The sequence below is a fragment of the Hyperolius riggenbachi genome, chromosome 1 (assembly GCF_040937935.1).
Source record: "Hyperolius riggenbachi isolate aHypRig1 chromosome 1, aHypRig1.pri, whole genome shotgun sequence".
In the NCBI taxonomy this organism is placed as follows: Eukaryota; Metazoa; Chordata; class Amphibia; order Anura; family Hyperoliidae; genus Hyperolius; species Hyperolius riggenbachi.
This window is the reverse complement of record NC_090646.1, coordinates 467,679,706-467,693,452: the sequence shown is the minus strand read 5'-3', so window position 1 is coordinate 467,693,452 and position 13,747 is coordinate 467,679,706. Positions and strand designations below refer to the sequence as shown.

General features: G+C 42.0%; 2 protein-coding genes across 2 annotated transcripts in view; one reads left to right on the top strand and one right to left on the bottom strand.

Moving 5' to 3' along the window:
- MED13L (mediator complex subunit 13L) overlaps positions 1-13,747 on the top strand; it is a 220,627-nt gene that overhangs the window by 48,421 nt on the left and 158,459 nt on the right. The gene's annotated exons all lie outside the window — the stretch shown is intronic.
- Positions 4,631-6,123, bottom strand: LOC137554227 (actin, alpha cardiac muscle 1). Its single transcript, XM_068271491.1, has one exon. It carries the CDS (start codon positions 6,041-6,043, stop codon positions 4,910-4,912), a length of 1,134 nt encoding a protein of 377 aa, XP_068127592.1. The 5' UTR covers positions 6,044-6,123; the 3' UTR covers positions 4,631-4,909.

Genomic DNA, 13,747 nt, shown 5'->3' with positions numbered 1-13,747 from the left:
ATAACAAGTAACTTGTCAATTTATCTTATCTAAAGTTTAGATAGTTTACACAGCAAATCCAGCTGCAAGCAGCTTCAAAAGTTTGATTATTTATTCCTGTGATACGAGGGCAGCCATGTTCTGTTTATCACATTGTCACAGGCTGAGGGCTGGAGATGCTATCAGCTTGACTGTGTATAAATTCAGTCCCCTCTCCTCCTCCCTCCTCCCATCCGCCTCTGAAATCAATGGCTAGTAACCTCCTCCCCAGACTGAGCTCCCATAAGCCCTTGCTACAGTGCCAAGGCACAAAAGGAGCTGTGGGCAAGGCTTGTTTAGTTTATAGGGAATTAGAGTATTAAAACAAAACATAAGTATTTGGCTTGAGGAATGCCCTATAGACTATGAAAGGAACACAATTATGCATTGAGTAAAAGTTCATCTCGGATCCACTTTAAAGTTGTTCATTAGTACACTTAGGGCTTTATTCACTGCAGAGGTATTTTTAAGCGATTTTTAGTGCATTGCTGATCACTGGCGATCGGCAAAGCACTATATAGACCTCAATTCATTAAGCAGTTTAAACTAGTCTACTGATGGTTTTTAGTCTACTGATGGTTTGGTCAGTTGCATCAAAGGGGAATTCACTATTACCAAATGTTTTCGACCTGTTTTTAGACCTGGCCTATACCATTTGGTAATTAGGTGGGTAAAGCAAGGGAAATGACCAAAAGATGCAATTCACAAACAAGTAGCTATGACTGACATCCTTCTCCTTTGATGAGCTCTCCTCTGCATGCAATTAAACTCCTGCATAATTTAATTCAAAAGGTTCCATCCTCACATCTAAAATACCTTACAGAATTGCTTTACTGACAAATCAGCTGGTCTAATCTGTCAGAAAAAGTGGGCGTGGCTATTTATTTGCCTTTGTGAATTGTGTAATTACTGATATGTTAGACCAGGTCTAAAAACAGGTCTAAAACATTACACCAAACCATCTGTAGACTAGTCTAAACTGCTTAGTGAGTTGAGGCTATAGTAGTGCATTAAAAGCATCCTCACTATTTGACTTTGCCAAAAGTGCAAACACAATGCTTGCAGTATTTCTTGAGCCATAATGATTGTGCCAAAAGTATAGGTGATAAAAATCGCAATAAATTTGTTCGGTGAAAAAAATTGCAGTTTGCTGTGATTTATAGTGCGCTCTAGCTCTAACCATATTCCATTAAATTGTGTGTTTTTCTAACTTCCCCTCCTTTCCCCCAAAATAATCTGACCCATATCACTTTTTGGCTCACAGGAGCGGACAGTGGTTCCGCTTCGAGTCTGTTGTCCCTACTTTGCTTCCTCCCATAATCCCTGTTTGACCTCTTCACCTCATTCCAAACACCTCTGTGCCAATGTTGCATCACTGCCACTTTGGCTGTTAAAGCCACCTGCTTTCCCCTATGACTCTTTCCCTGCAGTAGCTGATAAATGGAAGGGCTGGGTGGCACTTGCACTACGCATTCTACCTATAGAGATCACAGGAAACTGATGTGATAATTTCAGATAGACTGAGACTGTGTGACATCATTGCTGGATCTTCAGGAATCCATGTGAGTGTAATGGGGAGGTTCCTCCTTAGTAATGATTGAAAGGAAGGGATACTGAAAAAAATACAAAGTAGCAGTTGGGCTTAAAGAGGAACTCCACTGAAAATAGTGTTATGAAAAAGTGCTTATTTTGTACAAGAATTCTATATAAATGATTTAGTCAGGGTTTGCTCATTGTAAAATCTTTACTCTCCCTGACGCACTCTGACATGTATCACATGGTGACATTTTTACTGCTGGCAAGTGATGTCACTGGCAGGAGATGCTGCTGCTTTTTTGGCAGTTGGAAACAGCTGTTATTTCCCACAAGGCAACAAGGCTCCGTGTGAGGTCAGTACCTCAGTGCTGTGAGGCGCTGACATCACACTGTGGGAGGGGTTTCACCACATAATCAGTCATACAGAGCCCCCTGATGATCAGTTTGAGGAATAGATTTCTCATGGGAAAGGGGTATCTGCTATCAGCTTTTTTTTTTTTTTTTTTTTTTTATATACATCAGTGTGCTGAATATATAAAGTATTCCTTGTGGCCTTGTATGCCAGGCTTATATCCAGCGCCCATAGCTAGACTATTATGCTTTCATGAAACTATGCAGATAAGAATCAAACCACACTATTGTGTTTTACTTAACAAACATTGGGAGTAATGCTTCATATTAATCCTGGCATCTTTCTATGTAAACCCTTTTTCAGTAGATCCTTTAAAAGCTAGGTACCAAAAGTAATCCAAAAAATATGTAGTATTTAGTAATTGCCAGCTGTGAAGGCAAAGGAATGTTAAATCTAAATACAGTTCAATGTGGAATGAGCTTTCCAGAGATATAGTTTATAACATTCTTTAATTCAAAGGATGTATGTCTGAATGTAATATGTAAAAAGCAACCTGGCTAGCTGCCTACTTTTCCTATGAACAAAATTTCCTCCTTAGAGATGTAACTGACTGCAGCTTGGGAAGCAACATTGCTGTGAATACTTATGTCCCAGAGATACTTGAGGGAAGGTCAAATGTATATATCACAGCTCAGCGTTCTGCGCTTGGAGCTTTAGAAACAGAGAGGCAGTTTAGAGGACAAATAAGCCTTTCTATGAGGATCTCCTACAGAACACTGCGTTTTCTTGATACGCCAGTTATTAATTCACCTTAATATTTCCATCCTGCTCTTGCTTGGAGAATCTAGTAAATTAGCTTTCCATAAACGTGTATGGAACTTCATTTCTTTAGCGCTGTTGACTTATTATTATTTTTTTTTTAATATTTGTGGATGTGAGACTTTAATTGCTGTACCACTGACAAATAGGAAATATCTTATAGGAACCATATAGCTATAAAACGTTTGCCACTGTTCTTCCAACACTCATCATCTGCCTGCTTTATCCCTTTGCACCCTTCAATCGATTGTACATGTTGTGCTGTCTGTATGAACAAGCAAAACTGTATGTTGGAAACTTGACAGAGATCAAAAAGACTGGAAGAGCTGCTGTACTTGTGACTTTTGGGTATTTTATTTGTAAAAATAGTTTTAATGAAGAATAAAGGGTCATTTGCGAACATCTGAGCTTGTAAAAAATACAATTCCAGTGAAATATTTTGTATTAGTGTTATAAATGGCATATATTATATTGTTGTGAGCGACTGTTTCCTGGATTTCAGGTGACATGTTATGCACATGACATATGACCTGGCAGAATTCACCAGTGATCTTCTTATATCTATGGTCCCTGTAAAAGCTTGGTTGCTTTAAAACTACCGTATATATTTGAAGAAACCATCACTTGTTTGTTTTTAGCTCCTTTCTAAAGCATACTTTGACCATTAGATAATTTTTTTTTTATGTATTTATGAATGGGATATTACAGCACTGATGACCACTTAAGTGTTTGTTCCTTCCGCTCCTCTTCCTCTTTTACTTAGAATGGTACATGCTGCTTACGTGTTATATCAACATTTGTATACCATGCTGTGTAGGTCACCCAGGAGTGTCAAATAATTTTGCCCAAGGAATCCTTATGGAGGGTTCACACTTATATCTGTGGAAAAATGTGGTTTCCCATGGACAATTTTTGGTTGCAATGTGAGTTTTTAATGTGTCAACCATAGGCAGGTGACTAAATCGACAATAGCAATTGCATGCAGTGTGTTATTGTGCTGTAGACAGCAAGTTAGTCTCCCCCCCCCCCCCTCCCTCCGCCCCCCTTCATGTGGGAACCGCATTAGATGTGAACAAACCTATTCATTAACATGGCTTGTCACCTCTAGTGTGATTCTGCATGGGAGGAAACCGTGTGTAATACCCTCAAATGTAAACCCTGACTTATTAAATAGGTACTCTTGCCAGGATTCCAACCCTGGTCTCCCTGTGTTAAAGGCAGTGTATTTAACACACACACACACACACACACACACACACACACACACACACACACACACACACACACACACACACACACACACACACACACACACACACACACACACACACACACACACACACACACACACACACACACACACACACACACACACACACACACACACACACACACACACACACACACACACACACACACACACACACACACACACACACACACACACACACACACACACACACACACACACACACCTGAGTGAATCTATTTTGAACAGATACTTTAGTTTAGATAGTCCCTGTTAATATACACGTTGTGTAAGATTGAAAAATAAAATTTGCATCATTGGATACCTTCACCTAAACCTTTGCAGACAAGGCAGACATCAAATGGACAGAATAAAAGCAGAGAAAAGGAAATGTGAGCCTGCTTGTTGATATTTTTAGGATGAAAATATTGGTCTAATGAAAACCATTACTTAATTAGTTATTTTAACTGTAGAGTAGAAACATTATATTAATGTAAATTGATCTATTGTGTAGCTGATTATTGAAAGATACCAACAGTACTGTAATCCTTTTAGTGGCATAAGTGCACAGGACATTCTAAAAACAATACCACCCAGCTGCTGTCATTTCTCAGAGCTGGCTATTTGATTTAAGGGCATAAAAAATGGCAAAAAAATATATTGTCAGGTTGTTTAATGTAGCATCATAGCAGCAGTTTCACAACAAGTGTGTTAATTGTAACATTTTAAAAATGAAATGTACCAAAAGTATATAAACATTTATGTACTTAATGCTTTATCACCTTTATGATGAATAGCTGAAAAAATATTCAGTAATGGAGAGTGAGGTAAAATGCACCTGACTTCAGAGTTCTTTAGAATTTAGTCCATGGCTGGTAGATTGTCCGTCTTAATTTATAGCCATACAAATAAAGAATAGTGCACAAATAAACACTTTAGAAGCATTTGCGGTGGACAATGGAAGGTCCAGCTTCATCATACTCCTGCTTGCTGATCCACATCTGTTGGAAGGTGGAGAGGGATGCCAGAATGGAACCTCCAATCCAGACAGAGTATTTACGCTCAGGTGGGGCAATGATTTTGATCTTCATGGTGCTGGGAGCAAGGGCAGTGATTTCCTTCTGCATACGGTCAGCAATACCTGGGTACATGGTGGTTCCTCCTGAGAGGACGTTGTTGGCGTAGAGGTCTTTACGAATGTCAATGTCGCACTTCATGATGCTGTTGTAAGTGGTTTCATGAATACCTGCTGATTCCATACCAATGAAGGAAGGCTGGAACAAGGTCTCAGGGCATCGGAAACGCTCATTACCAATGGTAATTACTTGACCGTCAGGAAGCTCGTAGCTCTTTTCTAGTGAAGAGGATGATGCAGCAGTGGCCATTTCATTTTCAAAGTCCAGAGCTACATAGCACAGTTTCTCTTTGATGTCGCGGACAATTTCTCTTTCAGCTGTTGTCACAAAGGAATAGCCACGCTCAGTAAGGATCTTCATAAGGTAGTCTGTGAGGTCACGGCCAGCCAGATCCAGACGCATAATGGCATGGGGCAAAGCATAGCCTTCATAGATGGGAACGTTGTGTGTGACACCATCTCCAGAGTCCAGTACAATGCCAGTGGTACGACCGGAAGCATATAGAGACAGGACAGCCTGGATGGCGACGTACATGGCAGGAACGTTGAAGGTCTCAAACATGATTTGTGTCATCTTCTCTCTGTTTGCTTTTGGGTTAAGTGGAGCTTCAGTTAGCAGAGTTGGATGCTCTTCTGGGGCTACACGAAGTTCATTGTAGAATGTGTGATGCCAGATCTTCTCCATATCATCCCAGTTAGTGATGATGCCATGCTCAATGGGATATTTCAGAGTGAGAATACCTCTTTTGCTCTGGGCCTCATCACCGACGTAGGAATCTTTCTGTCCCATGCCCACCATGACACCTTGATGGCGAGGGCGACCCACGATGGATGGGAATACAGCTCTGGGTGCATCATCTCCTGCAAATCCAGCCTTCACTAGCCCTGAGCCGTTGTCACAGACCAAGGCGGTAGTTTCCTCGTCGTCACACATGTTTAGAGTTCAGAGGGAGCTTTCAACTGGATAGCAGGAGAGTCAGGTGCTGAATAGTGCAGCTGCAACTCGTAGCTGAGTTACAAGGGTCTTTTTATAGTCCTTCCCAGGCCCTGTCATTTTTTTGCCTCCTGTAAGTCCCTTCCCTAGTTTAGGAATACTTGGGTGTCTCCTGTCTGTCTTCCCAAATTTGGCACTGTTGGGGACAGCCCATGCTACCCGCCCTGAATTGCTGTACACGTAGGAGTGTCTTGTCATAGTTCCCTGTCTAGCCATAAATGGATACTTGTCAGCTGTAGCCTCCGGAATCACACAGCCATCAGAGCCTGGAAGGCTGTGAGTGACAGTGACATATTCCTGGAGGACAGCTGAAGAGGGATAATCTCTACTGCTATTTGAATCAAATGAAGATGCCCAGTTCCGAATGTCTGTTTGAGCTTTCTTGCCCTTTAATGGACATGTTTTATATCTTTTCAGATAAGACATTCTAATAATAATAAAGCAGTTTTAAAATATTCACTAAGAAAGAAGTGCAGATCTGGTGCCATTAGAGCACAGTATAGTTTTGTGAATTTATATTCATGCCAGTATTGAATTAAAGTGTAACAATGTATTAAAAAAAATCTCGTTAATTATTTTATTCATCCCTGCTAATTACATTTCCCGTAATGTGCAATAAAGTTACTGTTGTGCATGCAGTGGGTAGACAGATTGTACGTTTGACAAACACTACAATACAACTTTTTTGATGAATAATTACAAGACTTTTAATTCACTACATTATAAATGTAAAAAAAAATATTTCTAGTGTGCTCCAGTGGTCTTTAGATACCTATTGAGATTGGAGTTCAGCTCCCGTTTTGAATGTTTGCTTTTTGTCCCCTTAGCAATTCTTTCTCTAGAGCAAATTTAAGAGGTTTAGTATGAGTTCTTATAACCTGCTGACCCAGACCCTCCAACAATCTTGTAGCAAATTGACATATGGTATATATTATTTATATAGATTGGAGGGAAACGTGTTGCTAGCTTTCCCTCAGTTTGCATATTCTTTACCCTGACACTGAACTGGAAAGTTAGGGTTGGTGAGCTGAGGTCTCGGGGTCGGTTAGGGCTGTTCTGAGTTTTTCAGAATTAAAGCAGAATTCTGAGCAAATTTTAAGTCCTAACCTGCAAGATAATGTAAGTAAAAAATATATTTACTAAGAAAAAGCTTCTCCGAATCCCTGCTGTCGCTCTTTTCTCTTACATGGTGGCCTTAAAGGACCTCAGTCGTGAAAATCTTACAATTTAAAATACATGTAAATATATACAAATAAGAAGTAAGTTTCTTCCAGAGTAAAATGAGCCATCCATTACTTTTCTCCTCTGCTGCTGTCACTTACAGTAAGTAGTAGAAATCTAAAATTACCAGCAGATTTTGGACTAGCCCATCTTCTCATAGGGGGTTCTCAGGGATTTTTTTTTTTTTTGAAGCACTTATGACAGTTGCTCCATCTATCTGCCAAAACAGTGTGCATCGAGAAGGGAGGCCAGCATTATTGTATAAATCTTTTTCAGGGAGTGTCTTTATAAAGAATAAAGGCTATGCTGAGAATCCCCTATGGAGAGGACGACTAGCCCAAAACCTATCGGTAATGTCAGATTTCTACTACCCACTATGACAGCAACATAGGAGAAAAGTAATTCATGGCTCAGTTTACTCTGGAAGAAATGTACTTCTTATTTTTATGTGTTTTTAAATGTTAATATTTTCCCGACATTTCCTCTTTAAGGCATCCCACTGTTTGGAGAAGGAACATCCCCAGGGCACCAGACATGGCTGCTACACCCACCTTTGCAGTTCATAGCTACATGAGAAAATCTTGATTGACAGGAGCAATTTTTTGTTGTTGTTTAGCTAGATTTTCTTTTAGCAAAACAGTGTTTACAAGGCATTGGGTAGTGAGGTAAACATTAGGGCTGGTTCTTTGGGGCGATTTAACTGTGATTCTTGTTCTATTGAACGGGAATCACAAGCACAAATCGCAATAAATTGCAAAATTTTTCCTGCCAAATTGCGATCGCAGACCTGACCGCAATCGCCAGGGAGCGTCGGGTAAGCGCCCAATGTGAACTGTCCCTCACACTTTATTGCTGGATCCAAGTACAGCATACTTATAGAGAACAGAAGCAGTGGGGAATGGTGGTGTTGGTGTTTGGGGAGGGTGTAGTGGTGGAAGTAAGAAGTGTGGCTCGCAGCTTTGAAGCTTTCCCAGGTCAAGGTATACACATTGTAATAACTTTTTTTTCCCTAACCATTCAAGTGTATGGCTTGAAAATGAGAGACTCCAGGCTCCTCCTCCTGGGGAAACACAATTAGCAAGAAGCGATTAAAAGCCCCCACCCCACCCCCTACACTTCAGATTTTCACAGAACACAGCAGGTGGTTCTACCTTCGTTCTGTCATAACCCAGCCAATGAAAAGGAGGAAAGATACAACCGCCTGGATGTCAGAAGAACGATTCTTCAATATTTGGAACGGACAAGAGAATTTAGGAAATCAAGTCATGTATTTGTAACGTATAGAGGTCCAAATAAGGGAGCTCAAGCGCCAAAATCGACACTAGCAAGGTGGATTAGGAAAGTGATAACTGACGCTTACAAAGAGAAGGGGAAAGAAGCGCCGCCAAGGGTTACAGCTCATTCCTCAAGGGCAATTGCTACATCATGGGCAGAAAAGGCAGGAGCATCACTACAGCAGATTTGCCAGGCAGCCACATGGAAAGCTCCGACGACGTTTATGAAGCATTACAGAATAGATGTCCTGTCGGGGCAAGATATGGCATTTGGGCGTAAGGTCTTACAGGCTGCAGTCCCTCCCTGATGTAAGTGTGAGATTACTTGTCTGTCTCTCATTTTCAAGCCATACACTTGAATGGTTAGGGAAAGTTTAGTTTAGACTTACCGGTAATAGTATTTCTAACCATTCTAGTGTATGGCGTACATCATCCCTCCCTATTCTTCAGGGATCTTTCTTCATACTATGCACACTAGGGTGGTGTTCAGAGAATAAGTCAGCAGTTGAGGCACTCAGGGTATCTTGGTGGCCGGATTCTTGTTGACATACTGAAGTGTAGGGGGTGGGGTGGGGGCTTTTAATCGCTTCTTGCTAATTGTGTTTCCCCAGGAGGAGGAGCCTGGAGTCTCTCATTTTCAAGCCATACACTAGAATGGTTAGAAATACTATTACCGGTAAGTCTAAACTAAACTTTTGTGCTGTGGCACTCAACCACTAATGATCGGTCTTAGACATGCTTTGTACTTTAAAGGACAACTGAAGCGAGAGAGATATGGAAGCTGCCATATTTTTCCTTTTTAAAGAGCCAATTTAAGAAGACAGTTTAAAAACTGCTTTTTACCTTTTATTTATGTTAGCCATGTTTGCCCCTGTTAAAATGCTGCTATCCCGCAGCAGAACAAATGTTTTTTTTTACCCGCCCCTCCCCCAAATCCCCTGGGGCACATTGCGGGGAGCACTTCCATGAGAGGCAGAGCTTTTGGCTGCAGCTCTGCCTCTACACGCGTCTATCGGCGCGGATCGCCGCCTCTCCTCGCCCCTCTGTCTTCCTTCACTGAGAGGGGTGGGGGAGAGGTGGAGATACGCGCTGATTGACTCGCATGGAGGTAGAGCTGCAGCCGAAAGCTCTGCCTCCATGGGCAGCAAAATCCAATGACCAAGTCGTTGATTTCGCACAGGGGATTTGGGGGGGGGGGTAAAAAAACCCTTGTTCTCCCACGGGATAGCGGCGTTTTAACAGCGGCAAACATGCCTCACATAAATAAAAGTTTTACAAGCCATTTTTTTAAGTGGCTTCAGAGTCTTTTGAAGGAATACCAGTTGCCAGGTTGTTCCGCTGAACCTCTTCCTCCAATACTTTTAGCCTTAGACCCTGAACAAGCATGCAGCAGATCAGATTTCTGGCATTGTCAGATCTGACAAGATTAGCTGCATGCTTGTTTCTGGTGTGATTCAGACACTGCTGCAGCCAAATAGATCAGCAGGACTGCCAGGCAGGTGAAAGACATATGGAGGCTGACATTTCCTTAATGCACATCTGATCACAAGTTTAATTTTTTAGTTTTTTTTTGTTTCTCTTTCCCCAGTTGATGGGAAAAATATAGTAATTAATCATACATGAATGCTGTTGCAATGACACATTTGTAACGTCTAAAGGTTTGCTAAGTTAAGAAATGTTCCCAGTTTAACTTGCATAGGGCTTTTTCTAGCCACCCTGTAGTCCTCCTGGTCCCTCGCTATTATTCCACGCTGTTCCCTTCAGCCGCTGGGCACCTTGAAAAGCTGGCCGGCCTTAGCGCCTCCTTCATAGCGTTCCCATGACAGGGCACGTTTGGTGTGTGCACAGTTGCAATTTTTTATGAATTGCGCAAGCGGCAAGTGCTCCTAGTTGCAGGAGTGCAATCGAGGAGGCTGCAGCCAGGGGGCCATGCATGCAGCTTTCAGAAGAGGACCATCCAGAATGACTACAGGGGCTAGAAGAAGCCCTAGGTGAGTTAAACTGGATGTGCTGACTTTATTTGCCCCAACTATTAGAGCTTGTTCACACTTAGAGTGCTGTCGATTTTTTTTTTAAAATCACCTTAAAGGAACACTGTAGGGGGGGTCGGGGGAAAATGAGTTGAACTTACCCGGGGCTTCTAACGGTCCCCCGCAGACATCCTGTGCCTTCGCAGCCGCTCACCAATGCTCCAGCCCCGCCTTCGGTTCACTTCTGGAATTTCTGACTTTAAAGTCGGAAAACCACTGCGCCTGCGTTGCCGTGTCCTCAAATCGTTGATGTCACCAGGAGCGCACTGCGCAGGCCCAGTATGGTCTGTGTCTCCGTAGTGCACTCCTGGTGACATCAGCGGGAGCGAGGACACGGCAACGCAGGCGCAGTGGTTTTCAGACTTTAAAGTCTGAAATTCCAGAAGTGAACCAAAGGCGGGGCTGGAGCATTGGTGAGCGGCTGCACGGGCACAGGATGTCTGCGGGGGACCGTTAGAAGCCCCGGGTAAGTTCAACTCATTCCCCCCCCCCCCCTACAGTATCCCTTTAAAAGCGCTTCTGCAATATTGCTCTATATGACTGTTCTCACATGAGCGATGAGACTGACTGTACGGCAGCTTTCTATTCAATCGCAAACGCGGCTCCTGCACCATTTTCAGAGCATTTGCGATTCAATAGAAAGAACAGGAAAATCCCTAAATGCATGAAAAAGCGACTTTCCCGAGCGCTTTAAATGAATAAATACATTGTATTTATTTATTTTCCGGGGCAAGGTGTTTAAAAAAAAAAGCTTTTCTAAACAAATCGCTCTGAAAGCGCTTAGAAAAGCACTTTCAAAATTGCTCAGCGCTGGCGAGAGCGCTGGTAAATAATAATGTGGACAAGGCCTTACTAACAGTCCTACTGAGTTTTTATATAAACAATTGATTGAAAGAATTTACAGAAGGAATGCAAATATTTTACAAAGTGAAATTACTTGTGTGGTAAGGACAATGATGTGTACAAAAAAAAATTACTTTTTTTTTTTTTTTTTTTTTGTGAAATATGTCCTTTAGAAGTGGTACTGGCAGAAAGGCTGATCAAGTAATTATGAAAGATGTGCATGCTCAGCTCGGTCAAGCATGCACAATCATTTTTTTATGGAGGGCAACAAGAGGGAATGGTTATTGCCACCAAGTGTTCATACAGGTGTGCCTTTGTTGCCCAGACTCATTGCTAGAGGTCAGGTCGGGTTACGTTAACAGTATGTCTGTAACATTTTACCAGCAGAAAACCAGTTTAGTCTTACATTTTCTAACCTGTCGTTTTACAAATAACAAATTGATTCCAGCTTCGCCAGTCCAGGATCCTTGAGGACATTTTTAATAGCCAACTCCATTGACAATTGGAAAAAACTTCAAAACTTAGGAGCCAGCTATCATTTTTTTTAAGAAGCTCTGGCTACATGACTTCTGGGAGTTGTCCAGCCCTGTCATAGACCTAAACTAGCATCATCACATGTCTGATATTTTAATGCAAGTGTTAAGATCCTCTTTGAAATTGAATTTTAAGCTTTAAATGTATTAATGACTTGGCCTTAGGGAGCCGGAGAAATTAATCTTAGTGTCTAGCTGCAGTGAAGGCGTTCATGTCTGTATGCAGGGAAGTGACAGAAATAGGCTGGAATTTATGTGGAGTAGGCGGGCGACATAGGATAGAGCCAAAGTGAAATTCCCTAAAAAGACAATGTATAGACCTTCTGTTAAGCAGCTGTCCTGCTGCCTGTCTGTTCTGTCCCTACCTACATTCATCTCTTCATCCTCATTCCACATTAAACTAAAACAGATATCTTTTTTTTTTTTCCTGCTCTAAATTTTGTGTTGTAAATGTGCAGTATTAGAATTGTTTTTTTAAACTTGCATGTACCAAGCTTTGATAATATTGCGTCCACAGCATTATGAATAGAAAATACAACAATACTATCTAGCTTCTCCTCCAAGTGAGTCCCTGCATAAAATTCAGGCTACCACCATCTTTATGCAGACACATGAAAAACACAGCAGACTTGTGCCCCTACTGTATGATAACGTTCTGTCTGTATTTGTTCATGTGTCCTATGGGATAAATACAACTGCCTGCAATTTGCCTAGTGCCCAGATCTCTCTTCAATTGTCCAAGTCCTCTGGCTCTGCCATGAGCACAGGCAATTGGGCTCAGCTGTACACTACTACCTGCATACATTTAGTGCCGGCATCAATCCTCTATACTTGTGCACATGAGAAAAGTCTTAAGCCTGCAATTCGTTAAATGAATGATTATATTTCATAAATAAAAACACAAAATAAATGTAGGATTTCATATTAAAATGTTAATTGTTCTGCAAGACTTGATCATTTTTTTTATTTGGATCAGTTTAACCTCCGTATTGGTAATCTTGAGTCACAGTCGGGACGGAAATACACAGCTCAGAGCGGTAATCCCGTGCCCGAGTGAGTTATATGCAGGAGCTGTTGCTGATCTCTCTGTGAAATGTTTTTGGTCTTGTTTTTAGGGACTAAAAGCTTCTAAAAAAAAAAAAATTGTACGGCTTTTAGACCCTATAACGCCAGGAAGGTTAAAGTATGTTTTTGACTGAATTGTATAAAATTAGAATGTTTCCCCTCAGGGCTGTACAAATGGAAATCTTTTCTATATGCTAGATCAGCGCTGGGCAAACTATGGCCCGTGGGCTCCTTCTCCGGCCCCTCCCGACAGGCAGCCGGATTCCCCTCCTTTCCCCGCTGTAATGTTCTGGCACATCCTGACGTCACGTGATGCCTTGTTGCCATGGCGATGTGACATGGGGCAATGGTGTGCGGGGTGAGTTTAAAATTCCCCGTTGCCCGCTCGCAACTTTTCATGGGAGGGGGGGGGGGGTGTCTAGAATTTTAGTCATGCGTCCCGTGGTCCGCACAATGCGGCCTGTGCTAGATAATTGCTGAGTTTAGCATGTGTGCAGCTGACCCACAAGGTCAGTCATAGTGGATTGCTAAACATCTAATCGGCATAGTGTCCTTTTTTGTCACCTGTGCCTGCAGGATGCTCCTAGCCTCCCACCATCCCACCTTCCCTCTGCGTAGGACAGTGCACCTGAGCTGCGTGATGTCTTACATCTCTTTCAGTTGGATGGATAAACTACT